The sequence below is a fragment of the Xyrauchen texanus genome, chromosome 17 (genome assembly GCF_025860055.1).
Source record: "Xyrauchen texanus isolate HMW12.3.18 chromosome 17, RBS_HiC_50CHRs, whole genome shotgun sequence".
NCBI lineage: Eukaryota > Metazoa > Chordata > Actinopteri > Cypriniformes > Catostomidae > Xyrauchen > Xyrauchen texanus.
In genome coordinates, this window is record NC_068292.1 from 3050038 (window position 1) to 3077217 (window position 27180).

Here is a 27180-nt window from a genome sequence, read left to right on the forward strand (position 1 = left end):
CCCTAAAAAAAAACAAAAAAACAACTCAAGCCAACATATATATCTAATCTATTTCTGGCTCAAAATACAAGATATTTAAATTAAGACTCATGTCGGTGGTGCTAACCACATTCAGCATGTTGTGAATGAATACAGTTCTTCTTTTAGTGCAGTGTGATTCTCATGTTTATTTGTTTGTTTATTTAAAAAAAATTCTTATACAGGCAAATTGTGGATTTTCTCAGCAATGAAGGACACATTTTCACCACCATCGATGAGGATCACTTCAGATCAACAGACAATGAAGTCTAGTTAATCTAGTCTTTTCAGATCTGTTTTACCAGTGTTCGCCATAGAGCCAACAACCTGCAAGCCTGAAGTTCATAGTCAAATCATTAGGCCTTGTTCATGAAACATGAACGGAGCAAATTAGTTTGTAAATCATTAGTAAAACGATTCTTATGTCAGTTGTCTCTCATGTCATAGTAATTCACTTGGACAATTAACTTAAAATGCATTTACACACAAAAAAGAATTCTGCTCATGTCATAAGGCCCTGTCATTTCTGCTGAAGAATGTTCAGCTGTTCGGGCCCATTTATATTAATAGTTTTGAGAGAATATAAAAGCATTTGACAGCCCATGTTGATATAAGTTTTTTTTTTCTTTTCAATAATGTCTCTTCAGTAGTTTTTAATACATTTTATTTTTTATTTTTTTTTTAATGAAAGCGTACTTTGTTTCTTTAGTGGTCGAAATGTTAAATAATCCACTTTAAAAGTGGCTCTCTAATTCACACAATGTTACATTTGTTAAGCATTGCATTGTGACAACTTTGAGGATTCAAGCGGAGCATATAAATGAATAAAATGTGGCTAGATGATGCATAACATGTCTTCATTTACATTTTTTTCATCAGCTATTCAATGTCTCAATTAATATGAGGTCATAAAAAGTGCTTGCACAATAATTATAAAAGAATCAGTAAAAATGCTGTTTAAAATAGTTTCAGATGGAGCATAGCTTGTCATACTGCTGGACATGTCATCTTCTGGGGTTGACATTTAAGGCTGGGTACAATGGAGTTTCCAATATCTCCTTTAATATCTGGGGTTTCTTCTGCATTGCTTGAAGATTGTCCTTGGTCTAATTGTTCATGATGCTATCATGGTGTTTTTTAAAATGTCATCAATGTACTCGTAGTCATGATCCTGATCAGAGAGTCTCCTTGCTATTTTTTTGGAGGAAGACAAATTAATAGATGAAAGGAGCAGCAAGTTATCAATATTTTATGCTGCCTTCACATGCGTCTATAGGAAGATACTTTCCCTAATTCCGTCATAATTACGAGTACGTCACGGTCAAGTACGTTGTGGTCAGAGAGAATGGAGTGCTCCAGGTACATTCTCGCTCATTTTTGTACAAGGCCATGTCCATACATTATTTTTCTCTTTATAAATGTAACAAGGCAACAAACGTGTACATAATACAATACTGCAACAAGGTTGCTGTATTTATATATTAAAAAAGAAGAATTACTAATTATTCACTACTGAAACTGTCTTCTTGCCAACCACGTTGAAATGTTATGGGTCTTGACAACTCTAACTAGTGTATAAAAAAATTATCTCCAAAGTTCCCAGTTGTAATTGCGATTTGAGGGGTCATTCATATGCAATAATTACGGTGGCAACTCGTAATTATGTTCATTCTGAAAGCATGTAAAGACAGCATTTGCTTGATTTTGGGCAATCGTTGGTCCAAAAATAGAACGTCATGCACGGGAGTTCAAAGATCATTCAAGCAGCAAACGCAGTATATTAAACTGTAGAGAAAAATTTTGCTTGACATATCTGTCATAAATATAAAAAAAAGAAACCAACCTGAATTTTGTGCCATTGAGGGTCTTTTCACGTACATATTAGGCTGACTGGTGCTCTCTGCTATTGATGTGTTTTTTCTAGGCAACAGTGGAGGGGGATACCCTAGAGTCTGAGTTGCACAAGAAGACAAAAAGGACACATCTGTAAGCTGCAGACCCAGCTAAACAAAATTTAAAAGAGGAACATCGAGATCATGCTTTGTTTTCTGTTATACAAAAAGATCATGGTTACTGTCCCACATGGTGTTTGCAGCTAGAGTGTTACTTTATAAATGAAAAATTGTAGTGTAGTAGTTTTCCCAATTCATTGTTTACTCCCCTTCATGTTCTTCCAAACCCGAATTATGTTCTTTATTCTACATAAAAGGAGATGTTTAACAGAAACACCAACATGCTCTTTTTCCATACAATGAAACTGAATGTGAATGGACACTGTCAAGCTCCGAAAATGACAAAAAACCATTAATGTTTCTCAAAATTAGTCCATACGACTCATGCACTCCATTATGAGTCTTATAAAGTATTACGTCAAATTTTGTTACGTGTCTTCACTGTAGCTGCTTCCACCAGCCGTCTGGTGATGCGGTATTTGTGAAGAGCACAGTTTGAAACAAACAAACAGCAAAAAAAAGTCTAATAAAAAATAGCTTATAACTTAATTCATTGTCCACATTTTGGGAGCAACTCCTGTATTCTGTACACAAGCAGAAAGATAATTTAGGGGATTGACTCTTTATTATTAATACATTTGGATGTCACTCCCAAAACTGCAGTGTGTACGTGGCCTATGTCATTTTTTGGAGCGCCAGTGCTTCCCCTTTATTTTTATCATATTGAAAGGGCCACATTAGAGATTCTGCTAAACTTCTGCTTTTTTGTTCCACAGTAAGTTATTAAGTGTCTGGAAAAACATGAATGTGAATGATGTCAAGAAGTGTGAGCTATTCCTTTAAATAGAACTGAATAATGAACGATGTTAAATACTCCATTACTCTTTCTGCAAAGGCTTGATAACACTACGACTTCAATGCCAATTTTAGCCCTGATTTGAAATCCAAGTGCTCGTCCGTGCAAGTTTGTTACAGTCTGCAGATTTTGGGCCAGTCGCAGTTGACAAATTTCACAGAAAATCACATAGTATATACACCGGCAGCCAAAAGTTTGGAATAATGTACATATTTTGCTCTTATGGAAAGAAATTGGTACTTTTATTCACCAAAGTGGCATTCAACTGATCACAATGTATATTCAGGACATTAATAATGAGAAAAATTTTCAGAACGTCTTAAAATACTTGAAAGAGTTCTCATCAAAAAATTCTCCACGTGCAGCAATGACAGCTTTGCAGATCCTTGACATTCCACCTGTCAGTTTGTCCAGATACTCAGGTGACATTTCACCCCACGCTTCCTGTAGCACTCGCCATAGATGTGGCTGTCTTGTCGGACACTTCTTAACTTCAAAATCCTTAAAACTCCTTACATGTGAGTTTGTGATTGGATTGGATCAGATGTTTGGTGTGTGATGGTCACTTGCTATCAATAGCCATTTACAAATGTGTTAAAAATGTTCAGAACGTCTTAAAATACTTGAGAGTTCTCATCAAAAAAATTCTCCACGTGTAGCAATAACAGCTTTGCAGATCCTTGACATTCCAGCTGTCAGTTTGTCCAAATACTCAGGTGACATTTCACCCCACACTTCCTGTAGCACTTGCTATAGATGTGGCTATCTTGTTGGGTACTTCTCACACACCTTACAGTCTATCTGATCCTACAAAAGCTCAACGGGGTTAAGATCCATAACACTCTTTTCCAATTATCTGTTGTCCAATGTCTGTGATTCTTTGCCCACTCTAACCATTTCTTTTTGTCTTTCTGTTTCAATTGTGGCTTTTTCTTTGCAATTCTTCTCATAAGGCCTGCACCCCTGAGTATTCTCTTTGCTGTTTTACATGAAACCAGTGTTGAGCGGGTAGAATTCAATGAAGATGTCAGCTGAGGAGCGTTTACTTATCCTCTTGTTTAGTTGTACATCTGGCCTTCCACATCTCTTTCTGTCCTTGTTAGAACCAGTTGTCCTTTGTCTTTGAAGACTGTAGCGTGCCGTACACCTTTGTATGAAATCTTTTTACGTACTTTTTTTTGACAATTTCAAGCATTGTATAGCCTTCATTTCTCAAAGAAATGATTGACTGAAGAGTTTCTAGAGAAAGCTGGGGGTTTTTTTGGCCATTTTTGTCCTAATATCGACCTTAAGACATGCCAATCTATTGCATACTGTGGCAACTCAAAAACAAACACAAAGACAATGTTAAGCTTCATATAATGAACCAAATAGCTTTGGGTTTGATAGCAAGTGATTTTCTACCAAATTAGCAATTTAGCATGATTACTCAAGGATAAGGTGTTGGAGTGATGGCTGCTGGAAATGGGGTCTGTCTAGATTTGATCAAAACTAACTTTTTTCAAATAGTGATGATCAGTTGAATGCCATTTTGGTGAATTAAAGTACCAATTTCCTTCCGAAACATAAAAATCTGTACATTATTCCAAACTTTTGGTCGCCGGGGTAATTTCTCACCAAGCGACTGATCTGATTTTTCAGCTGATTATCCATGACTACAGACAAAATCTTGTAGTGTGTGATGTTTTCATGACTTAAATCTGAAGTCATATGAACCCCAAGAAATGAAGATAGCAAACACGCACTCAAAGTGGAGCTTAACTTTTAACAGCACTCACCTCTAACTCATTTTGCAGTTTTTAGAGGCCATACTGGCCGTTTCCTCCCACCCGAGACTGCACCCAAATGTGTTTGGCCTTGAGTCTTTCTTGTCTTGGAACACACTAACAGCAACAACAAAGGTGGCGCTACCGTGCATTTTTGTTTATTTTGTTATGTGGCTTCTAGAACGTGACAGCATGTTCTTACATGTGAGTTTGTGATTGGATTGGATCAGATGTTTGGTGTGTGATGTCACTTTCTATCAGTAGCCATTTACAAATGTGTATGATACCCAGTAGTCGTGTAGTATAATTCAGCCTTAAGTGAATATTAACCATGGGGGGAATTTGGAAAAAGTGAATTACTTTAATAGCAATTGTACTGTATAACAGTATGTCATCATCAGGAAACCCAGATATTAATGTTTGATTTCTAAAAGTTAACATTTTCTTCTCTTCAGTAGAAGAATAAAAAAACATGTTTTGCTTACATTGTCAAGAGGCAGCAGAGCAGGGGGACGTTTTGCCTTTGTTTGGCCCACCGAGAGATCCTCAAGTTGTTCGCTCATTGCGCTGACTAGGTTTGGTAATGATATAGAAGGTCTAGACTTGGGAGACTTTTTAGGTGCTTCTGAAGCAAATGGCTTCCTCTTTGGTGGACGAGGAGGAGGTTCCTCAAATTTGCTTGTAAGTTTGTGATATTCGTGGTAGAAGTTCTCTGATACCTCAGTGACTGTCTCTACGTGAAGTTTGGGGGGCTCACCAATGGACCAAGGCAGGTGATCGGAGGTAAAAAAGAGAGACATTTTTAACCAGTGTACTGGCAACTCAAAGCAACAATCTGGTTTGTTGGGTAGGCTAGTCAACACCGTCATCTCATTGAAAGTTTCTTCAAGCTTAAGCGCTGGCAACCCCATCAGGGGATCTTTCTTTAGTTCTTTATCTTGAATCACCACTTTGACATCACGAGGCAATGAGCTGTTCATCAAGTCTGTTAACCTGTACTTCTTGTTATCTGAAAGCTTTTCCACAAAGTGGCCTGCCATGAACAGTGGCAGAGCAAGTTCTTCACTATCATCTTGGTCATCCTTGTCATCCACCTCAATAGTCCGTTTGCAAATTAGTCTATCTACTTTCTGAGCAGCTCCAGATTGGTCCTCGAGCCTGTCCACCGATTCCATCCCAAGAACCTCAAGATGCTCACCAACACTGAGGGCAGGTATTCCCTCTTCCTCTACCTCTTCACAGTCCTGCAACACACTTGCCTTCAATCCCGGAGACTGAGAGAATGCCAAGTACAGCTCATAGACGGATCGAAATTCCCTGGCCCTCCTTCTCATTTGTCCACCATATCCATGTGAGATTAGGAAGTACTGTTTTCCCTTTCTCCCCTTTGGAGTTGAGGCTAATACCATTGGTGTGTCTCCCCACCCATGTAATACTAGATGCCTGCCTTTCTGCAGTTCTTGGAACCAGCTGCAATTAAAAAATGGATTACCCTCTGGCCCTTCCAGGATCTCTGCCATAGTGGGGAAAAACTCCTTTGGCTGACTTGCAACCTCAGCCATTGATAGAGGAGTTATGAACACTAAATTCTGGAACTGTTCGGTCACGTCCTGGACATCCACTTCCAGGCTTGAGGGGAATTTGACTATGTCCTTCCTCACTGAATGTAAAATAATAATTACCAAAAATGAATTCCAAGACATTATCCGCACATTAAGCTCCTATAATAGAGGATTAAACTCTGCAGGAAAATAAGTACAGAAGTGCCTACTTGGAAAGTAGTGATGTGTTCCTTTCAAAAGACGTATGTGGAATAATCCTACTTGATATCTCCTGCATTAAAGGAATATTCCAGGAACAATACAAGTTAAGCTCAATTGACAGCACTTGTGGCATAATATCGATTACCTCAAAAAAGTATTTTGGCTCGCCCATTCTTTTCTTTAAAAAATGCAAAAATCGAGGTTACAATGAAGCACTTACAATTGAAGTGAATGTGGCCAATTATTTTACATTAAAATAAAATAAAAAAATAAAATAAAATTATAATAACTATATATATATATATATATATATATATATATATATATATAGATAGATAGATAGATAGATAGCTACAAGACAAACAGTATGCATGTAAACATGATTTTAGTGTGATAAAATCACTTAATAATCTTTTCTGTGTAAAGTTATAGCCAATTGATGGCCATGACGGTGTTATGTCAACAACCCCTTGAATACCTTTGTGGTAATCAACATAATGCCACAAATGCTGTCGACTGAGTTTAACTTGTATTGAACCAGGAATATTCCTTTAAGGGTGCTACACACTAGACATGATGCTGCATCAAAGCAAGCTGTGGATGCATATGCTGTGTTCTACTGAGTTCAGAAAGTCTGAATTTCCAACTTCCTTCTAGGAATGAATGCCCCTTGAAGTTCAGACTCAGAACTAGGAAACTCAAAATCTTCAACTCTGATTTTGCTGAGATGCATAGTAAATTATAAACATTCACTATTATTAAATAAGATCCACCAATGTGTTAATGTTCCTACATTACATCATAAAAAAACTGTTTAACAAACGTTTGCAGAGACAGGTGTTCAGATTATGGTATATTATACATTGTTTTGATAATCGTACTCCTGTACAACAAATGCAAGTAGTGCAACATTGTTTCTCAGTTTTGTCTCTAAGAGGCATATCTGGTGACAGTCAACCTACAATATGGAAACACTACCGTTTTGCCATTTGCTGTCATGCGTAAGTTACAACTTTTTTACTAGTTACAAGACTAGTTATAGCGTAAATGGGCACTAAGTTACAATTTACGCACTAATATATATTAAAGGATTGCACCATTAAAATTAAGTCAATATTTATGGAATTTTTACCCCAATCAGGAGTAATGGTTGGGATAAAAATGCTAAAAAATCAGATGTGGTTTTCCAGAAAGACAACTGCAAATAACATACTACCATGATTTCAAGTGCATGGCTGTTTAAGCAGAGAGTGCAGGTGCTAGATTGACCTGCCTGCTGTCCTGACCTGTCTCCAATTGAGAATGTGGTGCATTATGAAGCACACTGTACGGCAACAAAGACCCTGTACAATTGTGCAGCTAAAGACCTACATAATGGATGAATGGGGGAATATTCCACTTTCTAAACTTAACAAACTTGTGTCTTCAGTGCTCTAATACTTAATAAATGTTATTAGAAGAAATGGTGATGTTTAACAGTGGTAAACACTCGACTGTCCCAACTTTTTGGAAGCGTGTTGCAATCATCTGATTTGAAATGAGATGAAATTTGAAATCACTCTTTTTTTATTTTTCGGAATTTTGGTTATATTATGCAACTACATATTTCTTAAAGAAAGAGAGCCTACAACCTAAGTCTTGCGTTAAGAACGGACGGTTCAACCAAATTAAGGACTGACTTTCAAACTTACTAACAGTTACTAATCCCTTAGTTCAAACTTTATGTCTCAACTGAAGTGAGACCAAATCCTGGAGGATAGGAAATACAATGCTCACATTTGTTGGGTATTTGATTTTCAACAGAAAGGATAATTTACACACCTGGTCTCTGCAAACATTTGCTTAGCAAAATGTAATGAAAGAACTAAAAAGTGAATATTTATAATTATCTCCCTGGGTGCCACCATGTCTGCATGACGTCAAGCATCTGCATCTCAGTGAAATCGGAGAGTGGATTTCCGCTTGAGTTTCCTAGTTGGAAGTCAAATCTCCAAGTGGCAATTGATTGCACTTTTTCAAGTAGGAACTTCCGAGTTCAATGGATCCTAAAATAGGACTGAGTACCCCTGTGCAATGAGAACAACTGATCAACATATTGAAAGTAAAATACACTGTTGTACTCACATTGCATAATGGCTTTAATTTCATAAACTGGGCTGAAAATCAATGGGCCACCACTGTTCTTCATATTTGTGCTGCGGAAGCGACGGCTGCTCAGCCTGACAGATGATGTAATTTCCTGTAGAGTGTAACCACGGTCTTCTTCACACTCATAGAAGTCCCCCTTGAGGGATAAGGGAAGTTGTATCTCTGCAGAGGCCACATTCTGCCCAACCAACTGACACCGTGCTTGTCTTTCCCCATCATCATCAAACTCCACTGATAGCAGGGTCAAGTGCTTTCCAGCAGGTAGTGTGAAATTGTCCACAGTCAGCTCACTGCTGCTAAAGAAGGTGAACGAGCCAAAGGCATCCACGCCTACAGGACACAATCCCACAATTTCCTCTATTGTGCTGTATGGCAGGTCCTCCGCGATGAGACGGAACTGACCTAGTGACAAAGTGGCATACTTGTTCAAATCTGTTATGCTGATGTTAAGCTACACTTAAAATGTAATTTATTAAAAATAAAAACAATCCATCACAATTGAGCTGCATAAAGTTCTTCTGTTCTTACTGTCCCTCCAGGAAGTCAATAAACTTGGACATTGATTTTATATATCCATAAATAGAAACCCATATTTGATTATATTATTATTATTATTACATTATTATTACATTACATTATATATTATTACATACATTATTATTCTTGAATATTTTATAAAAAATGTATTACATTAATTTAATCCATTTATTCTTTTTAATAATTTATTTAATCTACAGAAAGGCACTTACGATGGAAGTGAATGGGGCAAGTCCATATATGCTAAAATCCACACTGTTTAAAAAGTATAGCTACAATATATAGACATTATGTGTTAACTTGATTTTAGCGTGATAAAATTGATTAATACACGGCTCTCTGGAATACTCGATTCATTTATTTATTTATTTGGCAAGTAGTCTTGCAATAAGATGCATTATGAGCAGTCAGTCATTATTTACAAAGTAAACACCAACAGAACTCAGACACAAACTGGAGGGGGAATTCAGCTGTTCAGCGATTTATTTCCTGTCATATAATTTCAATGTAAATCGATGTTTCATGTCTATTTATATATTTATTTGGCAAGTAGTCTTGTAATAAGCAGGATAATGAGGAGTCAGACTGTCATTAATTACTAAATAAACACCAACAGAACTCAAGAGTGGATTTCAGCTGTTCAGTGATTTATTTCTTCTCACATAATTACATAATTTCAATGTAAATCAAAATGTTATGTCCATTTATTTAGTTTGTTAGTTTGTGGCCACGAAATAAGTGGGATAATGTACAGTCAGCTTGTTGTTATCGCATAATTATTCCTTCAGGCTGATCCTCTGCTTCGTGTCGAGGTCCTGATCATCCTGTCTGGGTTTATTGTGCAATTAAAAACCAGCTGACTGTACATTATCCCTTTCTTACAAACTTGTAATGTTATACTTTACAGTATAAAGTTACGGTCAGTTTAAAGTTATATCCAATATAACAACTTTCTTACCTTGATGACACAACACTAGTAAACTCTGTGGCTAGAGTCATGTTAGCACATATTGTATGCTGTTTATGTATGTGGCTCCACTTTTGAAAGCGTGTGTATTTTAATGTTTATGGCCCAGCCCCATTCACTTCCATTGTAAGTGCAGATTTTTAAATAAACAAGGGAGGAGTCTAATTTATTTTAATATTTTTAGAATATTAAAAGTATTGATCAATATCTTTTGGTCAATACAATGCAAGTGAATGGGTGCCAACATTTTTAAGCTCCAAAAATCACATAAAGTCAGCATAAATCCATGTGACTTCAGTGGTTAAATCAATGTCTTCAGAAGTGATATGATAAGTGTGGGTGAGAATCAATATTTAAGTACTTTTTACAATAAACTCCCCACCCTGCTCAGTCAATCTTTCACTTTCACAATATTATTGTGTTTTTGGTGGTTCACATTCTTCATTCATATCGCCCCCTATTGGGCAGGGAGAAGAAATTCTAGCAAAAAATAACTTAAATATTGATCTGTTTATTACCCACACCTATCAAATCGCTTCCGAAGACATGGATTCAACCACTGGAGTCTTATGGATTACTTTTATGATGATTTTATGTGCTTTTTGGAGATTAAAAAAGTTGGCACCCATTCACTTGCATTGTATGGACCTACAGAGCTGAAATATTCTTCTACAAATCGTAATTTATGTTGAGCAGAAAAAAGAAAGTCATACACATCTGGGATGGCATGAGTGTGAGTAAATGATGAGAGAATTTTCATTTTTCGGTGAATTATTCCTTTACATTGTATTGAAGACCAAATATTCCTTTAAAAATTCATAAACTAACGAGACAGAACACATAGATGCACTACAATATATTAAACTCATTATTATTTTCAAAGATATACATAGACATTTAACAGTGTATTTCACAACTAGTTGATCTGGTTCACAAATCATTGACATCTAAAGTTCAATGATCCAGTTGCAGGCATTCTCAAGTTAACAGCTCATAGAGGGGGACGTTTATCTGTGAATTCAGTTTTAAATTTTGGTCTGTTCTGTGACACAAAGCTGTCATATGTCTTCAGAAGACTTGGAATAAAGTGTACAAGTGATATGGACTGACTTTTTTCTTCTTTTTTTTTTGTTGTTCTTTTTAGAGTTTGACAGACATGGTCACTATAATTTATTAAATGGAAAGAACTGCTGAATCTTTGGAATATTCTGCAAACATTCCTTTGTGTTGCATGGTGAAAAGAACAGCATACGGGTTCGTAATGACATGAGGGTGTGAAAGTATTTAAGTAAACTAGACCTTTAAGTATTAAAGCAGTTACACAAAAACAAAATTGTATATTGAATAATACAAAAAGAGCTTTCTAAGTCCAGCTTTACCAAAAAAATATATAAAAAATAAACAGCTCTGGTGTATAATAGTGTTTTTGTGAACATTATCATATTCACATTGTTTGATGACTCACCTGAATATTGAATGGGCAAATCAATTGATGTTCCTGTGTCAATCTCCTCACAAGATACAGACAGAAGCTCTAAACTAATGATCTTCACCAGGTCTCCAGTAGATAAACACACTTCACTTCCTGAAAGCTCATATACTGATCCTGAAAATAATAATACAACATGCACAATATTTGCATTAACAGTCGGGTACATTTTTATCAGAATCAATATTTACAATATGTCTGTGTGTATAGGCCCAAACTAACCCACTAACTATAATAGTTAAAAGAGGAAGCAAAGTCAAAGTAGGGAATCCTCTATTTGTGTTAGCTTCAGCCTTGAAATCGACTCGGTTACTAACGTAACCTCGGTTCCCTGAGAGGAGGGAACGAGTATTGCGTAAGTAGCTTACGCTATGGGAAAACTCCGTTTCTCGAGAAATATTGAAGTCTTTATGTAAAACGCATTGCAGCTGCACAGCAGACATTAATGAGCGAGGCAGCTCGGTCATTGGCTGTGCTGCGGCAACTGCTCGAACCAATGAGGGGGCGACTCTGAACGCGCGACCAATGGGCGTGCGCCTCGCGTTCGCGCGCTCAGAGCCCGCCGAAATTAGCATAGCCAGGCTATATAATGGGCACCTCGTCATACGAGTTCCTTTAGGTTCAATTGACTGAAGCGAACTGACCAAGCACAAGCACGGCGGCTTACGCAATACTCGTTCCCTCCTCTCAGGGAACCGAGGTTACGTTAGTAACCGAGTCGTTCCCTATCGAGAGGTCTCTCCTATTGCGTAAGTAGCTTACGCTATGGGAACACCATGTAAAACGCTGTGCGTGCTGACTTCGCTCTTTAAAGCCAGAGGCAGATGCCTGAGCCTTAAAGCAAAGTGATTATTCCACGAGCCGGCCAACGGCGAGCTACATAATGGGATATTATAGAGCGCCCTTCCAAGGTGGCCCATGGTGGGGCGCTCATAGTACAAACACAAGCACATATCTTATGTACTGAGTTTTCTATGTGCTGATATGCATAAAAAAATCCTTTAAGTCAGTCAGAGACGGACCTTGTAAGGGAGGAGATAATGCTCAGCATATACATACTCCAGTCCATTCTACAGTCAGGCTGATAGAATGTTGGAATGCAATGAGGGGACCTGTAGGTTATAAAACCTGATAAATGTCGAAGGCGAGGCCCAGCCCGCCGCCGCACAAATATCTTAAATGGGTATCCCACTCGACCAAGCCCACGAGGAGGCCATGCTCCTCGTAGAGTGAGCTCTGACGCCTAAGGGGCATTGAAGGCCCTTGGCTTCATAAGCTAGCGCTATAGCATCCACTATCCAGCCCGATATTCTTTGCTTTGAGACTGCGAGACCTTTAGTGCGGCCGCCAAAGCATACGAATAATTGTTCCGTCTGTCTGAACAGGGCAGAACGTTCCAAATATACTCCGAGCGCCCTGACGGGGCATAGTAAATTAGCGACGCTTTCGTCTGCTGGGGACGATAGTGCTGCCAGAGATATCACCTGTGCTCTGAAGGGTGTGGAGAGCACTTTAGGAATATACCCGTGCTTTGGCCTAAGGACAACTCTGCAGTCGTTAGGTCCAAATTCCAGGCAAGCAGCGCTTGATGACAGCACGTGCAGGTCGCCCACTCTCTTGACTGAAGCAAGCGCCAGCAAGAGCGCAGTTTTGCTGTTTAAGGTGCACGGTTCGGAGAGGTTCTAACGGGGCACTCTTGAGTGCGTCCAGGACCGTGGCCAGGTCCCAGATCGGCACCGAGGGGGGGCAAGGAGGGTTCATCCTTCTAGCGCCTCTTAGGAAACGAATGATTAGATCGTTTTTCCCTAATGAATGTCCTTTATCAGGATTGTGCGACGCCGCTATGGCAGCCACATAGACTTTGAGCGTGGAGGGTGTGCGACCCGCCTCCAGCAGCTCTTGCAAAAAGGCGAGTACACTTGGTATCTCACACGATTTGGGGTCCAAGCTCTTGGTATCACACCAGTCACTGAACACTTTCCACTTTTGGGCATATAAGCGCCTCGTAGAGGGTGCTCGCGCCTCAGTGATGGTTCTCAAAACTCCACTGAGTCTAGCACTATTCCCAGAAGAGATATTCTGGCTGGGGGATAGCACGCTCTTTGCAAAATTGATTCTCAGACCCAGGCATTCTAGATGGCTGATAATCCAAGATCTGTGCGTCGTTAACTGACCCTCTGATTGTGCTATGATTAGCCAATCGTCAAGGTAATTCAGTATTCGCACTCCCCGCTGTCTCAGGGGGGAAAGTGCCGCGTCCATACATTTCGTGAATGTACGGGGGGCCAATGATAGGCCGAATGGTAGTACCGTGTACTGGTATGACTGTCCCTCGAAAGCGAATCTCAGAAAAGGCCTGTGATGAGGCGCTATCGGAATGTGAAAGTAAGCGTCTTTCAAATCCACTGATAGAAACCATCCCCCGAGGCGAACTTGCGTGAGGATATGTTTGGTTGTTAACATTCTGAACGAGCGAATCATAAAAGTTTTGTTCAGATGTCTGAGATCTAGAATGGGGCAGAGGCCACCGTCCTTTTCCGGGACGAGAAAATAGCGGCTGTAAAAACCTCGCTCATAGAGGGAGGAACAGTTTCTATAGCGCCCTTCTCAATCAGTTCGAGCACCTCGGTGCGTAGAACACGTGACACATCTTTCCTCACTTTCGTCTCAACCACCGCTGAAAAGCGGGGTGGTCTGCGAGCGAATTGAAGTGAGTAACCGTGTTTTATTATGTTCAAAACCCATTTTGGCATGTCGGGGATTTTTTCCCAGGCTTTTGCTCGCACAGATATGGGCTGAATGTTGGCTGGGGGTGTGTCGCAGTGACGTATGGGCCCCACCGGCAAATTGCCTTGTGCTAACACTGAGTTTACAGCTCCCAGAGGCGCAGGTGCGCGCTGAGCAGCCGTGTTGAGTGCCGAGTGCAGGGGTGCGTGTGAGCTTACAGGCACGCACGCTATCTCCGTAATGCTCGCATCGTGAGCTGGAGAAATGTTTGAAACTGTATAGACAGTGTTTACAGGTGGGGGTGCATACATTGTAATAGGCACGCGCGCCACTTTCATAAAGCTTCCCGCTCTTAGCGGGAGTTTCTTAGCTCGTGCGTCGCATCTGTGATGCTTGCGGCATGAGACAGAGAACTGTTTGAAACTGTATGTGCAGCGCTTATGGGTGGGGGTGCATCTACTGTAGTAGGCACGCGCCACTTTCATAAAGCCTCCGCTCGCAGCGGAGTGTTTTTGGCCATGCATACAGTGTTTGTAACTGTGGGAATGCGCACTTTAGTGTGGACACGTAACCCCTTAGTAACACAGGCAGAAAATGTGCTAACACTGCGCTTACAGCTCTCAGAGGCGGTGGCGCTGAGCAGCTGTGTTGAGTGCCGAGTGCAGGGGTGCGTGTGAGATTACAGGCACGCGCGCTATCTCCGTAATGCTCGCAGCCGGAGAAATGTTTGAAACTCTATAGACAGTGTTTACAGGTGGGGGTGCATACATTGTAATAGGCACGCGCGCCGCTTTCATAAAGCTTCCCGCTCTTAGCGGGGAGTTTCTTGGCTCGCGCGTCGCATCTGTGATGCTCGCGGCGTGAGCCAGAGATCTGTTTGGAACTGTATGGGCAGCGCTTACGGGTGGGGGTGCATACATTGTAATAGGCACGCGCGCCACTTTCATAAAGCCTCCCACTAGCGGCGGGGTTTTTGGCCATGCATACAATGTTTGTGTGTAGGGGTGCGTGCAGGACAGCAGGCACGCGCGCTACATTTATAGTATTTCCCGCTTTTACTGGGGAAGTGTTTATAACTGTGGGAACAGTGCTTGTGTGTAGTGGTGCATACATGACAATAGGCACACGGTCTACATTTATGGGGCGTCCAGCTCGAGCTGGGAAAGTATTCGGCACTGTTTGGACAGTATTGATATGTGGGAGTGCGCACTTTAGTGTGGACACGTGACCCCTTAGTGACACAGGCAGAAAATGACTCTTGTTATTTCTGTGTGTTGCCGTTAAAATGGCATTTGATTGCAGGTGAGCGAGTTCTGTGACTGGCCCATTGACTGCTGTACAGACATTTCCAGCTGCCTGTAAGGGGACTGGGTAATGTTTTACACGTTTTGCTCGCTGCAGTGAAGCATTCAGCGAACTCTCTTACCGTGCTGGTGCCCGTGCTCGTGTCCGCTAATGTCGACGACGCGGGGTCGAAGGACGAGCCCGGCCAGTCGTCGGATGCAGCGCCAATTGGAAAGGCTGTCATCCTTTTACCGTCGTCGATGAGACCCACCGCTCTGTTGGAGCGGTGCTGGTCCGTCTGCGTGAATTGGACTGGCGACGGGAAGTTCTCGGGTGGTGGTGAAGCACGCGGGGACTGGCCCGGCGTGACGTCACTGAAGTCCGCGTGTTCTGGCGGCCTCAGTGAGCGGCGCTTTTTTCTTGCGCGGCTCGAACAGAGGGGACGGCAGCACGGTGGTAGCAGGCTCGGTCGCGGCGAAGCGAGCGCGCGGCTCGTTGAGGCCCAGGGAGTCACATTCGGGGCATCCGCCTCGAGTGAAAGCAGCTTCTGCGTGGTCAGGTCCCAGGCAGCGAGTGCAGATAATGTGATGGTCCCTGTCAGGAAGAAGGCCTCTGCACGAGGCGCAGGTCGAAGGCATTTGGAACAACGCCTCGAATTTGCTCTTTTACTAAATACAAAAAGTGTCGCAAAGGCGAACACTTGCAAAGTAGCTTAGTAAAAGGATATAGTGATCGCGCGCCGGATGGCGTAGCAGAAAGCTTCGGCGGCTGAAGGCGCCGGCGTCCTCTTAGCAGTCCTGCTGTAGGCTTGTCAACGGCAGGCGAAAGACTCCAACAATCCGGAGGATCCAGCGAAGAGGAGGTCTTCGCTGAAGGAGATTAAATCTAAAGGAACTTCGTATGACGGGGTGCCCATTATATAGCCAGGCTATGCTAATTTCGTCGGGCTCTGAGCGCGTGGACGCAGGCGCGCGCCCATTGGTCGCAGCGTTCAGAGTCGCCCGTCATTGGTTCGAGCAGTTGCCGCAGCACAGCCAATGACCGAGCTGCCTCGCTCATTACTGTCTGCTGTGCAGCTGCAATGTGTTTTACATAAAGACTTCAATATTTCTCGAGAAACGGAGTTTTCCCATAGCGTAAGCTACTTACGCAATAGGAGAGACCTCTCGATAGGGAACTCTCGAATTCCTAATACATTAGGACAGTTTTTGTTCTAGAATGTATGTCTGCTTATATGAACTGTTGTTTGACATAGGTACTGTTTAATGGGTAGATGATAACATGTCAATGGTCTTTTCAAGATTTTATATGGAATGATATTCCGGACATTATTCAAAAGGAATTGCAAATCGCGCATTACGGTTTGCATTTTCGTTTAAGCAAACGCACAGTGACTGCCAAATTTCAAATGGAAAAGCAAAGTCCGTTTGCAACTGTGTTTCCCATATCTTACGAGTTTTGGCCCTGTCATATTTAAATAGCAATTTCAATTACCACGTCTGCTTTTTCACTTTTCAGCGTCGCGTATGTAGCCAGCCAGAACTCAAATGGAATACTATTTTTTTTTTTTTTTTTTTGTTTTATTGCAATATTAACAAACAGAACAAGACGATACATACAAGAAATATAAACAATCTTTCAAAACAAAAGAGAAATTATGGTTCAGAAAGGAAAAGTTAAGAGAGGAAATGTGAAAGAAATTTAAATATATTCAACAATAGTCTAAAAAGAAAAGAGAGTAAGAGAAGAAAGAAAAGAAAAAAAGAAGAAGAGGGCACAAAAGAAAAAAACATTAAGAGAGAATATTAAACATGGCACTAATTCTGGATGTTTTCATTGCTTTCTTGTTAACAGAAGTTGAAATTGTATTTAAATACATCTTCAATTCTTCTTTGAAAAAGCTAAAGTGGGGTTTACTTTTTATATATTTACATTTATGGATATGAAACTTTCCAATATATAAAAGAAGGTTTATACAAAAACATGCATTAATTAGATTCTTGTCTTTAACATAAAATCCAAAAAGAATGTGTCTATATGATAAAGAAAAGTTACATAAAACCTTTTGGACAATCACAGCATCAATATTGTTCCAGAAAGACCAAGTAGAAAGACATTCCCAAAACAAATCAACAGTTTCAGAGGAGGCTTCACAAAAAGAGCAGGAAGTATCAATATCATTTCTAAATTTCTTTAAAAAGTATTTAACTGGATAAAATCTATGAATAATTTTATAGGATATTTCTTTAACTGTATTAGTTAGAAAGAATTTCTGAGGAAGTGACCAAACATATGACCATTTAATATCATCAAAAAGGTTATTCCAATAAGAAATGGAGGAAGGAATTGAAGTAACAGGGTCCAAAAATAATGACCTAATTTTATAATTGGATTTATGTATTGAAAAACAAATAGAACCAACCACAGTAGATTCAGGGCTAGGGGAGAAACAGAAGTCACTGTAGCACTATTATTGTTTCTAAACAGCATACAGATTTCCAAAGAGATGGCCTTGAAAACTATATTAAATTCTTTACTAGATACTGGGAATTGGTATCCTGAAACAAAATCGGAATAATTAAATAAATTACCTTCACTATCAAATAGCTGGTTTACTAATATCACCCCATTATTGAACCAGTTTTCAAGAAATAAAGATTTCCTCTTATGAAGAATATTACAGTTGTTCTGTGGTATCCTACATTTCTGAAGATACTACATGTTCCAAATTAAAAAATTGTGTGGCGAGTAGTAGTAGTAGTAGTATGTTTTATTTAATGCCATGACAGCGATCAAAGCTATTTTCATGGCAAGAATTCAATTACAAAAAACAAATATCATATAAATACAATAAAAACAAAACAAATATAAATAGCAAGTCATATTATACAATATATTTTTTAAGATTAATATATGATAAGAAATCCAAAACCTTTTCAGGCACAATCTCATTAAATAAGTCCTTTAACGAGGTAACTTCATAAAAGAGCATTCTTCTTGTGTTAAGACCAGGACAATCTAGTAAAATATGTTTGACAGATAAGGGAATATTACAAAACATACATAGGGTTGGGTCTTCACCTTTAAGCAAAAAGGCATGGGTCAGATTTGCGTGACCTACACGACATCTGGTGTAGACCACTTGATCAAATCTTGTTTTAAAATTGATAAAAAGTCTGTTTGAAATTTCCGGATGAATTACATACAACTTGTTGTTCTTGCACATATTCCACTCTTCTTGCCACTTATTTAAAATATATCGGTTAATAATCGGTCTGATATCTGAGGGAGGGATTTGACATTCATTAACTTCCTGATTAAGAGCTTCCTTAGCAGCTGCATCAGCTTGTTCATTTCCTGAAAGACCAACATGTCCTGGAACCCAGCAAAAAATAATGCTGAAGAACTGATTTAGTAGATAATCCACTTTGGTTAAGATGCAGTCCACTAAAGGATGGTCAATTTTTAAAGTGTACATTGCTTGAAGGCAGGATTTAGAGTCAGTAAGAATTCTAAAAAATTTTTGCAGAGAATTTTCAATGTGCTCCAGAGCTAAAAGTAAAGCACGAGCCTCAGCAGAGAAAATTGAGCACTGTTTTGGAATACGAATTCCATAGCGTTGATTTCCAGTCACCATTGCTGCTGTTACACTGTTTTTCATCTTCGAGCCATCTGTGAATATAGGTACATGGGAGGGGAATTGGTTTCTTATTTCCAAATATTGCTGTCTATATACATTTGGATGGGTCACCCCTTTCTTCTGATGAGTCAAGTCCAAATTGATATTAGGCTTCTTTAGTTTCCAGGGAGATATAGAATTGAATTGTATTTGGGTTAGAATGTTCAAATTTATATTCAAGTTCTCCAAATGAGGTTTAATACTGAATACCAAAGGATCTGATACTTTTAGGTTTGCTCTCATACAAAGGAGTAAATTGTGGGTTGAAGATTGAAGAATAAGCGGGGTTGGTTTTATTTGCCTTTATTTTGATAGCATATTGGAGTGAAAGCTTCAATCGTCTGTTTTGAAGTGAAGGTTCATTGGCTTCGATGTACAAGCTTTGCATCGGCGAAGTTCTAAATGCTCCCAAGGCGAAGTCGTAAGCCCTGATGATGTACTGAGTCCAACATCCGCTTATATGATTCTCTGGCAGAGTCATAAATTATGCTTCCATAGTCCAGCCGGGAACGAATTAGTGTTCTATAGAGTCTCAAAAGAACCATGTAATCTGCTCCCCATTTTGTTTTTGCCAGTACTTTCATTATATTCATGGCTTTAAGACACCTGTTTTTAAGTGCTTTCAAATGAGGAATGAAAGTCATTTTGTTGTCAAGAAGGAGTCCTAAGAACTTAATTTCTTTAACAACATTAATCGGTTCTCTATTAATGAAGAGTTCTGGGTCAAGATGAAGGGATCGCTGGATACAGAAGTGGGTACAGACTGTTTTTGATTTAGAGAATTTGAATCCATTTTCAACTGACCACTGATATATTTTGTGAATGCATAACTGCAGTTGTCTTTCAATTGTACTCATGTACTTCCCTCTATAGCAGATGCAGAGATCGTCCACATATAAGCTGCAGAATATATTAGATCCAATGATACTCTCAATGCTGTTTATTTTAATACTGAAGAGAGTGACAGAAAGAATGCTTCCCTGAGGAACTCCAATTTCTTGTTTGTGAATATCCGACAAGGTGTTTCCTACTTGGACTTTGAAATATCTGCTGGTCAAAAAATTGGAAATAAAGATGGGTAATCGTCCTCTAAAACCCATGTGGTAAAGATCTTTCAAAATCCCATATCTCCATGTTGTATCATATGCTTTTTCCAAGTCAAAAAGACGGCAACAACATGTTCTTTTCTAATGAAACCATCTCTAATATAAGTTTCCAGTCGGATTAATTGATCCAAGGTGCACTTTCCACGTCTAAAGCCACATTGATAGTCACTTATTTGTTTCTTCGACTCCAGAGTCCAAACAAGCCGATTATTTACCATTCTCTCCATCGTTTTACAGAGGCAACTGGTAAGAGCGATTGGTCGGTAGTTATTTGGATCTGAATGGTCTTTTCCTGGTTTAGGTATAGGAATTACGGTTGCTTCTTTCCAGGAGGGTGGTATTTGTCCAGAAGACCAGACAGAGTTAAAATTATCTAAAAGAAGAGATAATATGCTTTGGGGTAAGTGCTTTAAGAATTGATAGTGAATTTGGTCTGGCCCTACAGCAGTGTCATGGGAACATTTTAAAGAGTGTATTAATTCATCCATCTTGAAAGGTTGATTATATACTTCTTCGTTATCAGAACAGAAGTTCAATTTTTCCCTTTCCTGCTGTATTCGAATTAACTGGAACTCAGGGAGGCAGTTTTCTATTGACGAATTCTTTTCAAAAGATTCTGCTAATGTGTTTGCTATATCCATTTCCTTTGCCTGGAGAATATCTAGTTTTTTAATATGTTGGATATTAAATCCATTTCCAATGTTCTTCATTTTGCGAATCATGTTCCAGATCCTCTTCATGGGAGTATAGCATGTTAAACTTGATACAAATTGTCTCCAGCTTTGCTTTTTGCTTCATTTAAAATTCTGCGAGCTTGAGCTCTACAAATTTTAAAAGATATAAAATTAGCCGTTGAAGGCTGTTTATTAAAAAGTCTTTCTGCCTTTTCCGTGCCCCGATAGCTTTTTTACACTGCTCGTTAAACCAGGGGTTAGCTTTACAGTGCGATTTAGAGGATGTCTTTGGAATTGTTTCATTTGCAATATCAATTAACTGTTCAGTAAAAGTTTCTATAGAGTTCTGATTGTCTTGAGTTGCTGAAATAAATTTTTCATAACACATAATTTCGAAAGAAGGCCAATTTGCTTTTTAAGTTGCCATCTTGAAGGTCTTTGTTGGACATCCGATTGAGGGAATGAGGTAATAAGTGGAAAGTGGTCACTCCCACATAAATCGTCCCAGACCCGCCATGTACAATCTAAAAAGATTTCAGCACTGCATATAGTCAAATCAATTGCAGAATATGTGCCATGACCTGGATGAAGGTAGGTTTTGGTTCCATCATTTAGTAAACACAAGTCATTTTTATGTATAAAATCCTCCATTCTCTTTCCTTTAGCATCACATCGATCTTCTCCCCATAAAGGATTATGGCTATTAAAATCACCCATAAGTATAAATGGAGTCGGCAATTGTGCTACAAGTTTGTCCAATTCTTTCAGTGTAATAACTTCGCTGGGAGGTATGTAGATAGAGCATAATGTAATGACTCTATGAAAGGTGATACGTACTGCTACTGCCTGCATTTGGGTATCCAGTACAATGTGACTGTGAATAATATCCTTTTTAACCAAGACAGCTGATCCACCAGAAGGTCTTTGTGCATTTGGTCCATAGACATTAAACAGTCTAAAATTTTTAACAGTCAGGGGATCATTTGGAGATAAGTGAGTCTCTTGAATACAATAGGCAAGGGGGTTCAAAACAGAAGTTAAATGTTGCAGCTCTGCAAAATTAGCTTTTAGACCCCGACAATTCCACTGGATTAAAAGATTACTCATCTTCAAGTGGGAAGGATAGGTACAAATCCTTTATTCTTACACTTAGGGGAAAGACTACGACTTCGACTAGTCGTAGGTTCTGACATTTCGACATCTTTTGGGTTGTCATGTTTTGAAGTTCTGTTTTTATCTTGGTTTGGTAGTCGAGTTACTGTATTTTGAGGTTTCCTTTTCTCTCTGGGTTCTCTTTGTTCCAGCTGGGTATCTTGAGTCGGGTTGGTTTGGATACATACATTCTTGCTTTTTGTGAAGATGAATTCTTAATATTACTAATAACTTGAGGTTTGTCTGTAGAAATCCAAGTCAGTTCCGTCTGAGTACTAATTTCTCGTATATTTGGTTTGACCACAGCAGAGTAGGATCTATTCAGCGTGAAGGCAGGGAGACCTTCAACAAGTTTTCGGGCTTCAGGATAGCTCACCTTCTTTGTGTGTTTAATTTTTTGTATTTCCTTCTCTTTAATCCAAGCAGGGCATTTCTTTGATGAGGCTGCATGGTCACCAAGACAGTTTTTACATTTAGCGGAATTAGTACAGTTTGTTTCATGGTCATCCTTACCACAATTGTGGCAAACAGCCTTATTTTTGCATCCAGCAGAACCATGACCAAATTTCTTACATTTAAAACATCTCAACGGGTTTGGTATGTAGATATCTACAGTGACACTTAGGTATCCTATTTGAATTCTCTCTGGCGGGAGAGGTCTGTTAAAGGTCAGAATGTATGTTCCTGTTGGAATTACTTGTCCATCTTTTTTGATACTTATTCTTTTGACATCAATCACACCTAGATGATTCAGTTCTGAGGTTATGTCAGCTTCATCCATGTCTTGCAATTCTCTGGTGCGGATCACTCCTTTGCTGTTATTCAGAGAAGGGTGACAGAATGCTCTCATAGTGACTCCAGCCAGATTTGTTGCTCATAATAAGTTCTCGGAGTTTGCTTTCCGAGCGCACTCCACCAAAATTTGTCCCGATCGCAGCTTTTTAATATCCTTGACTGTTCCTGCTATTCCTGTGATTCCTTTCTGAATAGCAAAAGGAGACAGTTTAGTGAGAGGGCTGTCAATTGATAGAGACTCAAGTAAAATAAATCTTTGCCAATTTCCTTCTTTTGAAGAAAAAATGTTAGTGGTTAGTTCGACTTCCAAGTCTTGATCCAGTATCCGTTTTTTGGTGTTTTGTTTATTTGCCATGTTTAGAAAGAATAGATTCATCATCTCTGCTCCTCACCCACCTCGGAGTCCTACAAGGGGATGTACAGTGCCGCGGGATTCCACCGGATGTACACCAAGGATACAGATATGATATACTTGAGCATATAAATACAAGATTTATACTACTCAATTGACCCTACGCCAGTGCCTTCTGGAAGAGGTGAAAACTAAATAGTTGGTTGTAATTCTGAACCAAGTCCAGGGCAAATCCTGACAAGCCGATTGATTGGAATGGGCCATTCCAACCCCTCGTCTGAATGAAGTAGGAGCCAAAGTGATGTGTTGGATATATGGCGGCCGCAGCAGGCCACAATCCTCAAGCACCAGGATCTCTTCCTCCACTGACACGAGTCGCAACTCACGGCGTACAAGTTGCCCCATTTGTCGCCTCTTACGATCAGCAAGGGGGTGCTAGGGACCTATTCTACCCCGGGTCCCCACAGGGATGTGTGGCGAGAAATTATGCTTGTAAATAAGTTTCCAAGCCATAAGCATCTGCTGATGATAATTGGAAAGTTTGACAGGAAGTTTACTAATTGAATAATTGCACATTAAAAGAAAATGTATACCTCCTAATTGAGAAAAAATATATCTTGGGATTATACTCCAAATAGAAGATTGATTGTGAAGGAAACGTTTAAGCCAATTAATTTTTAAGGTATTGTTAAGAGAATCAAAATCAATGAAATTTAAGCCACCTTTATTATAAGAATTCAAAATAACTGATTTTCTAATACTCAAATGGAATACTAATTCCCTTAGTATTTCCATTTCCGATGCCTTACACAGAAACCTGTCAATCAGGGTCAAGGGTGGGATTATGCTATGGGGCGTGTTTGTCTTGGGAAGTGACGTCACTCACAGTCGACGGTCAAGAGGTGATGCCCTGAACAGACGCCGGTTTATCAAATCAAATCACTTTATTGTCACACTACCATGTACACAAGTGCAACAGTAGGTGAAATTCTTGTGTGCAGTTCCGAGCAACATAGCAGTCATGACAGTGACGAGACATATACCAATTACAATAAACAACATACTTACACAACACAATTTACATATCAAATGTACACATACTTACACAACACAATAATTATATACAATGTACAGTAGACAATACACACAATACACAATACAATAAGTAAGGAGTATATGAAATATATATATGAAGTAGTATATTGAGGAGAATATGTGAGATTATAGATGAATAAAGTGCAGTGCTAATTATTGATCCTGATAGACTGTGAGTGATGTCACTTCCCAAGACAAACACGCCCCATAGCATAATCCCACCCTTGACCCTGATTGACAGGTTTCCGTGTAAGGCATCGGAAATGGAAATACTAAGGGAATTAGTATTCCATTTGAGTTCTGGCTGGCTACATACGCGACGCTGAGAAAGTGAAAAAGCATACGTGGCAATTGAAATTGCTATTTAAATATGACAGGGCCAAAACTCGTAAGATATGGGAAACACAGTTGCAAACGGACTTTGCTTTTCCATTTGAAATCTGGCAGTCACTGTGCGTTTGCTTAAACGAAAATGCAAACCGTAATGCGCGATTTGCAATTGCGTTTGGATTATGTCACATTTTATGCGTCCACAAATTGAAAACGCAATTGCAAATACAATTTGCAATTCCTTTTGAATAATGTCCGGAATATCATTCCATAATTTTAGGTTAAAACGTATATACTGTAAATGTAGGCTAAAATGTAGGTCATTACAATTTCAATTTCATTACAAAATTCCATCAAATTGAACTGAATAATCTTTAACAAAATAAAATAAAAAAAAATAAAAATATTTAAAGTTGAAAATTATTCAAAAATGTAAATTGATGGAATGTTGATGGGAAATTGAAATGCGTAAATTGTAAAATAGTCTCATAATAAACTACGTTTTTGAGTGTATGAGAATAAACCAGACAGCTTATTCTGTCTCACATTTACATAATGTATTGAAACGCACAGAGCAAACCACATATACGCTTAAATAATATACAGAGTTTAACAAAAATGTTTTGTTTGGCATCTGAGAGAAACCACATTCTTTTTAAAAGCTTTAAAAAAAACATACTTAACATTCAAGTATCAGATTTCATTATGCATTTTCCTAATTTTATGATGAACTGATTATTAACAACAATTTAACCTGATGACAACATGCATCACACATCCTCCATGGACCTTGATGTTGTTTTGAAACATAAAACATAAATGCAATGACTTTTTACATGCTTTTACAAGTTTTTCAGATTGGTGTATACACTGCAGATGTACACTTCAGACAATTTTCTATTTAGATTTGTATTATTGCTTTCTTTTACAACATATTTTTGCTGAGTTTAAATTAACGCACCCTCAGAAGAAATGTTACTCTATTGGAAAACAGTCACATTTCTACACACAAGTACCTTTTTTTGTTTGTTTGTTTGTTTGTTTTAAAGAGAGTTAAAGCTTCAATAATATCAAATGAGGTTTGATGAGGGCAGTTAAATTAATTTAAGCATGAACTTGAAAACATTAAGTAAATTCTACATTTGTATTAAATTATATGTAAAAATGAATTAGCTTATAAGTAAATATTATTTATGGTTCTTTAACTTTATCAATATGTCAATATGTATCAGTCATAAAGTAGAAAACCTTGTCATATTTATTCACAAATTTGAATTAATTTCAAAAGGAAATTTAACAAGTAAACTTAACTTTTCAGAACTGGTGTTCCCAGCACATACAGAGCTTGAATAATTAATGAGCTTGCATAGTTTTACTGTTTATTTTCGATTTTCTGTTACATTTGGAAACTTTTTGTTTAGTGGAGTCTGAAGTTAAAAATTACCTGTTTATGATTATATATATTTTTTTCTTTCTTTCATAAAAAGCATTTTGAACAGAAAGAGAGCATGTAATCCTACCCTGAAAATAGACCCCAGAGCAGATCTGTAGTATGCGGGGTAAAGTCAGTTGATCCAAACAGTTGATGAAGACACGCAAGGACTGAAGGTCCCCCATCTTCCAATGTCAGTGGCACACACACACACACACTCACTCACTCACTCAATGAGCTGATATTCTGTGTGCGCGCAATGAGAAACAGTAGTTAAGAGAGGAAGTCTGAGCTGTGACGCCCGGAACCCGCAAACACCATTTCTATAGTGAACAACCACACTCAAGCCTTTTTGTTTTCATATGTTTACTTTAAATACAGAATGTAAACTTTTCCTATTTCGAGTTATTATTATACAGGCCTATGCACATTTTATTTTAGCAAAATTATCAATACTGTGTTAATCGATGTGTATGCGGTTTCGTTGGTGATGGTCTTGTCAACACAGTGTTCTGGAGAACACCTTAACCCGCGGAAGTCCAAATGACCAATTATTTTATGGCGAATGCTTAGCTCATGAATATTAACTGAGTTAAGGTTGATCGACATCGTTCAAAAGGGAGCGTTAGTGCATGATATGTTCTTGCGTTACATCGGACGTTTTTGACTCGCAAGGCAGCAGATCAATGTCAGGTTTTTTTATTATAATTTTTTTTTTATGAACAATGCAGATGAATCTGGGGGCGGAAAATCACATATTTATTTACATTTATAAAGAGACAAGTGTATCGAGTATTTGTAATAGCAAGACAGCTTAGCAGTTAATGCTCTCTGTTCAAAGTAGGAGTTAAATGTTTGTTATTGAAAAGTGAGGTATTCAATTAAGCCCATAAGTGTTTCTTATCTCTTCTGCATATCTTTTTACTATTGTTGTATTTTTACTTAGTTTTTTTATCTTTATTTTTTTATTGTTAAAACAAATGCCAAGCAAATACAAAAAAACGTTATGCGTCCTGTGTGAACGATCCCTATGTAATTAATATTCATGAGTATCTTTC

The 27180-nt window shown here is 38.8% G+C and overlaps 2 protein-coding genes across 2 annotated transcripts in view; one reads left to right on the plus strand and one right to left on the minus strand.

Moving 5' to 3' along the window:
* The window catches only part of LOC127657834 (dual specificity protein kinase Ttk-like), a 465704-nt gene extending 441329 nt beyond the window's left edge, over positions 1-24375 (plus strand). Inside the window, exon 5 of the mRNA XM_052146763.1 lies at positions 24248-24375. The gene's annotated coding sequence lies outside the window, so the exon portion shown is untranslated. The remainder of the gene's footprint in view (positions 1-24247) is intronic.
* On the minus strand, positions 161-26344 carry LOC127657821 (protein THEMIS2-like). Its single transcript, XM_052146742.1, has 6 exons — positions 26211-26344; positions 11473-11613; positions 8480-8905; positions 5078-6252; positions 1862-1970; positions 161-1209 (listed from the first exon to the last, which is right to left on the minus strand). Exons 1-6 carry the CDS (start codon positions 26305-26307, stop codon positions 1133-1135), a joined length of 2025 nt encoding a protein of 674 aa, XP_052002702.1. The 5' UTR covers positions 26308-26344; the 3' UTR covers positions 161-1132.
* Between the last annotated feature and the right edge of the window lie 836 nt (positions 26345-27180).

Excerpts from the sequence above, each read along its gene's own strand:
- LOC127657821 (XM_052146742.1), bottom strand. The coding sequence starts at position 26,307 with ATGGGGGACCTTCAGTCCTTGCGTGTCTTCATCAACTGTTTGGATCAA. Across the intron at positions 6,253-8,479 it reads AATTAAAGCCATTATGCAAT|TGAGGAAGGACATAGTCAAA; the intron begins GTGAGTACAACA and ends TTTTACATTCAG. Across the intron at positions 1,210-1,861 it reads CTCAATGGCACAAAATTCAG|CAAGGAGACTCTCTGATCAG; the intron begins GTTGGTTTCTTT and ends CCAAAAAAATAG.